Source organism: Carassius carassius, chromosome 12 (assembly GCF_963082965.1).
Source record: "Carassius carassius chromosome 12, fCarCar2.1, whole genome shotgun sequence".
In the NCBI taxonomy this organism is placed as follows: Eukaryota; Metazoa; Chordata; class Actinopteri; order Cypriniformes; family Cyprinidae; genus Carassius; species Carassius carassius.
Window position 1 is genome coordinate 27,081,398 of NC_081766.1, and position 8,553 is coordinate 27,089,950.

Below are 8,553 nucleotides of genomic sequence, written 5' to 3' on the forward strand. Positions count from 1 at the left end.
GTAATAGTGCTCCATAATTAATATATATTAATACAGCTTAAATCATAACATCATATAATATCATGTACCAAAGATTAATGCAAGTATGTGCTGCAGTTTACTTATCTGTTTACTTTCCTGTGGAGGGCCTGGCTCAAATTGCCTATAAAGGCCCTACACTTTTACATTTACCTACTGTATTGAAGTCAAATCTGTGTCATACTAGGATGAATTTGTTTTTACAAAGTCACATGTATCACGGAGAAGCCTTGAAATTTGCATGCGAAAGCGAAACATTATCCTAATAGTTCTCCTAAACTGTGACCATGTTTTTTGATCTTGCAGAAAGTGCTGACCAGCACAACCTGTTCTGGGTTTTTATGGTTTGGTTGATAACAATAACAAACTCCATACAAACTCCATAATTTAAAACTCTTGTTTTATTGCTTTATCAATGGTAGTTTTTAAACAAAGTATTGTTTTTTGTTTTAATAACTGCTCTAAAAGCAGCATTATAAAACGGATAGTTCCGGTCCTTGATTCTGATTGGTTGAGCCAAGATCGAAGCCGTTATAAATTAAACTACAAACATACACCTTTGTTTACATTTGTGTGATGCTCGGCAACCACTTTGTTGGAACCACAACCGTTTCTGAAGAACTACTTTATTTACTCTGTTTTATTTTGTGAAACCTTACTATGTATATGGAATAACCGTTTTATAAAAGAAATAAGCCCAGTGAAGCCGTTCAAGCCACTTCGCATTGTGCCTAACACGCCCCTTAGCTGTTATAAATTCACTGTAAACCACGGCTTCTTGGGGTTTATTGCTTTATAGATATCACTTTCCTATTTCCTTGGTGATGATCAAGCTTGCCACTCGAAACTAGTTCACACTGTATGGGGCTGTTTACACCTGGCCACTTCATGCGTTTTCTCAGATCGGATAGCTATCTGATTTATCAAAACGGTTCCATTTACACCTGGTCACATGAATGTGTTTTTGCGAAACGGATTTAAATCCGATCTTCAATTCCCGCGCTATATGCAGATTTAATGGAGTGCACGTCACCGAAAGCAACAGATATGAGCTGCATTTTATTGATCATCAGCTAAAATTTCAAAATCAAAGACCGCAATAAAAGAGAGCGGCAACAGCACTGGTAAGATCATTTCGTTTCTCTACTATTAATGATGATGATTGTGTGTTAAGCGTTCGCGACTTACTTTCACTTTGATTTGCGATAGTTTGCACGTTGGTTTAATGAATATATGCTCAGCTTCTCATCTGGTGGTGCGTGTTCCAGTAGCGTCGTCATATCTGGCTATAACATTACATATAGCCTATAACACGCCCTCACACGTTTAATTTTTTTAGCATTTTGGGGAGGAGTACAATTTACATATGTGGTTTTAACAACCAGATACATTTACACTTGTCTAGTTTTGTCTGGAATGCGGCCCAGACCACCTCCTGAAGTGGTTTGAGCGATCGGATTCAAATCCGTCTCAAATGCGTTTTGGAGGGCATTTACACCTGGTCTTTTCACGATCGGATAGCTATCCGATCTGAGAAAACGCATGAAGTGGCCAGGTGTAAACGGCCCCTATGAGTGATGTCATTCTTTTCTTTGTATTTTCTTATCATTCAAAATATTATTGACTAGATTGTGGACATCTTGATACAGTGAAACTCCGATATGTTTATTTAAATGTATTTCTTGTCTACATAAACACGACAGGGACAGAAATCAGCATTTATTTGAAAATATAAATCTTTTGTTACAATGTAAAACCTTACTGGCACTTTTTATCAGTTTATATGCATATTTAAGAAAAAAAACTGATCCCAAAGATTTGTATAGTAGCGTATATTGCTGACAATGTTATAAATATTAAGATTAGTAAATATAATCAAGGTCTGCTTTTCAAATTTAAACAGCTATAGTCAAAACTGCATAAATAAATAATAATAATAATTTTGCACTGATTATAATCCATTAAAAACTTTTTATTTTATGGACTGAAGTGTCTTAGAAGCATTCTTAAAAGCATTAAGGGTATTCTTCAGAATAATATTTGCTTATCCTAATGCTCTCCACTTGAGGGCACTCCGGTCATTCTATGATTTTGTTTTATTTCATCAGTATTCCCTGTTGACCAAATAACAGTATTCAACTTGCACAAAACTGTTTGTATGAAATGTTATGTTGAAAATGTATAATATTTGTGTGTGAGACCTTTTTCTATTAAATGACCTGTCTCTCTTGTTGACATGTAGCCCAGCAGGAGGCCCAAAGGGCTCAGTTCTATGTAGAGAAGGCCAAACAAGACCAGAGACAGAAGATTATACAGGCTGAGGGTGAAGCTGAGGCTGCTAAAATGGTATGATGTTGCTGCACTTCAATACACATATTGACAAATATTTTAACAATGTGTCTGTTTTATTCAAGCTATAAGGGGTTTCTGTGGTTACTCTAAAATGCCCAAATGCACTATTTTCATCTACAAGCACCACATTTCATATAAATATTATCCCGTTATTGTGTTCTAGATATGTGAGTGGTAAATGACTGTAATTATCAGATATAATTAATGAATACTTATTCTGTGCTAATTAAGGGGGTAGTTCACCCAAAATTATGTCATTAATAACTCACCCTCATGTCGTTCCAAACCTGTGGGACCTCCGTTTATCTTTGGAACACAGTTTAAGATATTTTAGATTTAGTCCGAGAGCTCTCAGTCCCTCCATTGAAGCCCATGTGACATCAGAGGGTCAGTTAGAATTTTTTGAAGCATCGAAAATACATTTTGGTCCAAAAATAGCAAAACCTAAGACTTTATTCAGCATTGTCTTTAGGGCTGCACGATGTGTCGTTTAAGCATCGATATCGCGATGTACGAATCCACATTAGTTACATCGCAGGATGTGCAATGTAGGCTGTCGTAGTTGATCCGTTATTCATTAAGTTCAAGTTCATTTATTTATATAGCACATTTAAACAGCCGCTAGACAGACCAAAGTGCTTTACAGAGCAAGCATATAAAAATAAAAGCAGCAAAACACACATAAGCACATAGAGAACAACTAAGCTAAGATTAATTATAAATCAAAGAAACAGATGTAAAATAATAAGAACAGCCTAAGAAAAGTAATCAATATGCTAACGAGAATAGGTAAGTTTTGACCAGAGACTTAAAAACAGATATAACGCAATATAGTGAGTTGCAATAATCCAGCCGACACGTGATGAAAGCATGAACCGCCATTTCCAGAGTTATTGGAGTGAGAAAGCCTTTGATTTTAGATAGTAAGCAAAGTTGGTAGAAACCGGAACTAACTACAGATGAGATGTGTTTATCAAACTTTAAAGACTGGTCAACAAGAACACCTAAGTTCCACACTCCTGTAGATTTAAAGTGAGATAGACTCCCCAAGTCTGGGCATGTGCACTGGGACCTTTCACTCGGGCTGAAAACAGTGACCTCGGTCTTATCATCATTAAAAGATAGGAAACTTTGAGCTAGCCATGCCTTCACCTCCTCTAAGCATAGATGAAGAGAGTTTCATGCAGGATTATTGCGCTTGATTGGAATGTAAATTTGGGTGTTGTCTGCATAAAAGTGAAATGATACACAGTGTTTCCTAAAAATTGTGCCCAGCGGTAGCATGTAAAGAGAAAATAGAGAGGGAGCCAAAATAGAGCCCTGTGGAAGACCACAGCTCAGAGGTGCCATGGAGCTGGAAAAGTTTCCCATCTTTACTAAAAACTTTCTATCAGTAAGGTAAGACTGGAACCATGACAGGACAGAGCCTTTTATACCAGCCCATGTCTCCAGTCTAGCTAACAGAGTAGGGTGGTCAACGGTGTCAAAAGCCACCGACAGATCTAGGAGAACTAGAACCACAGTGTCTCCAGAGTCAGTGGAGAGATAAATGTCGTTTAGCACTCACAGGAGAGCGGACTCAATGCTGTGGGCAGTCCTAAACCCAGATTGAAAGACCTCATATATACAGTTATTTGACAAAAAGTGTTGGAACTGATCCAACACGATTTTCTCTAATAACTTGGAAATGAAAGATAGGACAGAGATGGGCCGGTAATTTTTTAAAACAGAAGGATCCAGTGAAGGCTTCTTGAGCAGAGGAGTGACCGTAGCCACTTTAAGATTGGCCGGAACAGAGCCAGTGCTTAGACACTTGTTAATAAGGGATACCATACCTGGACCCACCATGTTGATGATTAATTTTAAAAATCTCGGGTGAATGATATCATTTGGGCAGAATGAAGGTTTGAGCTTGGCGCTCACATCCTTCAGTGTCTGGAGGTTAATGGGAACAAAAGCCTCCCAAACACAGGAGGTACGCAAGGGCCCTGTACGGGCCAGCTGCTCCCCGGCCCTTGACGAATGTGATTCGCGGATTAATTGCACAGCTTAACCATCATAGAGTGAAAGTTTATCATTTGCATGTGTTTTTATCCAATCCAATCCAATCCAATTTTATTTATATAGCACAATTTAAATAAACACATGGTTTCCAAAGTGCTGCACACAGAGATACAAATACAATAATAATAAATAACAACCAGAAGCATAATAATACAATGGACTCAATAGATAAAGTAACAAAATTTAAAATTAAACAACAAATAAATATAAAATCCTTAAGATAAAATAAATGAATGAAGTCAACTTCCTACTAGGTGTTAAAAGCCAAGGAAAAGAGGTGGGTCTTTAGGTGGGATTTAAAAACAGACAGAGAGGAGGCCTGTCTGATGTGCTGAGGCAAACTATTCCAAAGTTTTGGAGCTGCAACTGCGAAGGCACGATCCCCTCTGAGCTTCCGCTTTGTTTTAGGCTCTCTCAGGAGCAGCTGATCTGCTGACCTGAGAGACCGGGAAGGAGTATAAAATTGTACAAGCTCAGAGAGGTATAGCGGGGCAAGACCATTGCAGGATTTAAATACAAAAAGAAGAATTTTAAAATTAATTCTAAAATGAATGGGCAACCAGTGGAGTGAGGCTAAAATGGCGGTCATGTCCTGTCCAGGACATTTTAAGTCCTGTCAGTTTAACAGGGCAGAGAGAGAGCGCGCGAGAGAGAGAGAGAGAGAGAGCGCGCGCGAGAGAGAGAGAGAGCAGAGCGCGAGAGAGAGACAGAGGGAGAGAGAGAGAGAGAGAGAGCGAGCGAGCCCCGGCCGCACGCCCACCGTCTTCAAACAACACGAGCGCTGTCTTGCTCTCTCTCCCTCGCGCATATTAATCAATTGACACGATGGTGTCGATGTTTAAATCATTTAAAATGAGAACGTAAGTATGCTCACCATTTTTTCCCAATATCGTGCAGCCCTAATTGTCTTCTCTTCCGTGTCTGTTGTGAGAGAGTTCAAAATAAAGCAGTTTGTGATATCCGGTTCGCGAACAAATCACTCGATGTAACCGGATCTTTTTGAACCAGTTCACCAAATCAAACTGAATCGTTTTAAACGGTTCGCGTCTCCAATACGCATTAATCCACAAATGACTTAAGCTGTCAACTTTTTTAATGTGGCTGACACTCCCTCGGAGTTAAAACAAACCAATATCTCGGAGTAATTCATTTACTCAAATAGTACACTGACTGAACTGCTGTGAAGAGAGAACTGAAGATGAACACCAAGCCGAGCCAGAAAATAAAGTCGTAGTTTTTGCTATTTTTGGACCAATATGTATTTTCGATGCTTCAAAAAATTCTAACTGACCCTCTGATGTCACATGGACTACTTTGATTATGTTTTTCTTACCTTTCTGGACATGGACCGTATAGTGTGCACACAGTTTCAATGGAGGGACTGAGAGCTCTCGGACTAAATCTAAAATATCTTAAACTGTGTTCCGAGGTCTCACGGGTTTGGAACGACATGAGGGTGAGTTATTAATGACATATTTTTGATTTTTGGGTGAACTATCCCTTTAAGCCACAGTCAGTTGTTGCAGTCATACATCAAGGCTAACATTTTGAACTGTTGCCCCCTCATTCACAACAAGCTATCAGCAAACAAAATACATATGAAAGCATGTGTTTTCTCTTTTTTTTTTTTTGTGCATTATGGACTTTTATCAGTTGTTCTTTCGATTCAGTTTCTCATGTTCAGAATTTACACGTTTGATGTCTTCAGAAATGACTGCAGTTGGGATTCTTTCCTGCTGATACAATGCAATTCTGTTTCTAAAAGGGGCCACAGGTCAATGGCTGTCTGCTGATGGTAAACAAAGGCTCAACCAAGGTTACAGAGTAATTTGCTCTTGTTTTTTTTTTTTTTTTTTTTTGCACTTCAGTTGGGTCAAGCTGTTATGAAGAACCCTGGTTACCTAAAACTCAGACGTATCAGAGCAGCCCAAAATATTGCCAAAACGGTAAGAGAAACTTCAAAGAAATTGTTTCCGTTATATTAACAGATGTTGAAGCAGTAATTCATACAAAAGGAGACCCAACCAAGTATTGAGTGCATTAATCCTTTTTTTGGAGATCTTGCTTTGTAAATCTTTTTTTGATTGATCTTTTTTTGAGATACTGAATTTTTATTTATTTTTTTCCCTAAGCTGTAAGTCATAACCATCAGAATTAAAACAAAAAACTCTTGAAATATTTCAGTTTGTGTGCAATGAATCTAGAATATAAAAATGTTAGCTTTTTTTAATTAAATTACAAAAAAGATAGAACTTTTCCATCATATTCTCAGTTTTTGAGATGCACATGAGCAAAACGATTATATACAGAGTCCTGCCTAATAAACTTTGTTAGTAAAAATATATATATCATGTAATATGGTTTAAAAAAAATATTATACTGCATAAACAAATAAATGCATCTAGTTGCAAGATTTATTACCATGAAAATGTCTTCACTTTTGAAAGTCCAATCCAAAAATTACTCAAAGTAGAGATAAATTTAATCACGTTAGATAGGTCAAATTAAGCCAACCTAAGTAGGTAATTTTAACCGACTAACTGTTTTCCATTATATGCTATATTAGAATGTATTATAATATATAATATAGTATAGTGTATATTATGTTATATAAAATGTAGTATATATATATATATATATATATATATATATATATATATATATATATATATATATATATATATATATATATATATATATATAAAACACTCCTTGTCTCATAATCTGTGTATATCTTATAACCAGGTGGCAGCTTCTCAGAACAAGGTGTACCTGAGTGCAGACAGCCTCATTTTGAACCTCCAGGACCGTTCTTTCAACAAGTAAGATCTTAACCAATGATCCTTACCTACTTCTAAGCATTGCTTCTCCATTCCTCAATCAACCTTGATCTTCAAAACTAACTGAAACATTCCCAGCTGTAAAAAGAGGAAAATGTTCTCATGAAGTGTGTTGTTCTGTGATCTAAGAGGAAAAATGGGGCAGGGCAACTTGACCTAACTGAGTCTAATACTATTCTCACATTGTTTTTTTCCCCCTCTTAAACGTAAATACTGAATGGGCTAAACAAGTATTATTTTCTGTTTATATTAATTGCCATATGTTAGCATGGTTTCCCCAGCGCGGTAATCTTTGCATTTGTCTTCTCTGTCAGGCCGTCACTGGGGAAATGAGGAGCATCATCCATCAAGAACATATGCATTCTATATGTTAGCAGTGTTTGCTGAGCAACTATATTTATGCTACTTTCCTAAACGTGATTGTGAGCAGAGCCCCTCTCACAGCACAGTTCTGCTAGGGCTCAGATAAGACATGGGTCCGGCAGCCTTACATATTCACATGTACCTGTTTATACATAGTGATTCAGTCATTCAGGACTATTTTCTGGCACATTCAGCTCAACAGTTTGATTTTTGGTATTAGATAGCTTTAAATACTAATGGTGATCACAAAATATACACTGGAAATGATAAATGGTAACTTGTTCATGTATTCCTGAATGTCACTAAAAAGACACACAAATAAGATTCTGACTAGGGCCAGTAACTAAAAAGCTTATTGCTGATTGTTTGCAGAACATAATGCTTTGTTTTTTTTCCATTTTTTATTATTATTACTATAATCATTTAATTTTCTAAATTTCTCCATCTTCATTTCCACTTTATAAAGTGCTTGTTGACAGATACTAAAGTGCTTACAGAGAGATTGATTAAATTATGTGTTTTCAAAAACTATTTGTGGGGGATATTTATTTCTTTGGAAATGTTGAATCAGAATCGTCATCCACATGCAGCATGTTTGCCCTGTGCTAAACTGACCATCTGTCCAGATGTCCGAAATTAAAACAAAATATATTTTTTATATTGTAAAATTAAATAAAAAGGCATTATTAACATAATTTAAGTGTAAAGTTTCTTCTTTTTTTTTGAGAAACCTATAAATAGGATTCTGAGTAACAGACAGCAACATGCGGTGAACAGACATTGATTTCAGTAGAGGATGTTTAGTCAGTGGGTGGCACCACATACAAAGCCAATAGTTCCTTGTTGAAAATGTCCTTTACATGGAATTCTGGAACCATGGAGATAAAGACGAGTCTTATTGTCGAAAAATAGGTGT

At 36.8% G+C, this 8,553-nt stretch overlaps 1 protein-coding gene across 1 annotated transcript in view; it reads left to right on the forward strand.

Annotated features, from left to right (window-relative positions):
* Nucleotides 1-8,168, forward strand: part of LOC132155144 (prohibitin-2-like) — a 29,164-nt gene extending 20,996 nt beyond the window's left edge. The window contains exons 7-10 of the mRNA XM_059563966.1: nucleotides 2,261-2,364; nucleotides 6,303-6,380; nucleotides 7,180-7,256; nucleotides 7,589-8,168. Of these exons, the coding sequence (XP_059419949.1) occupies nucleotides 2,261-2,364; nucleotides 6,303-6,380; nucleotides 7,180-7,256; nucleotides 7,589-7,607 (278 nt within the window). The 3' untranslated portion in view covers nucleotides 7,608-8,168. The remainder of the gene's footprint in view (nucleotides 1-2,260; nucleotides 2,365-6,302; nucleotides 6,381-7,179; nucleotides 7,257-7,588) is intronic.
* Nucleotides 8,169-8,553: the final 385 nt, after the last annotated feature.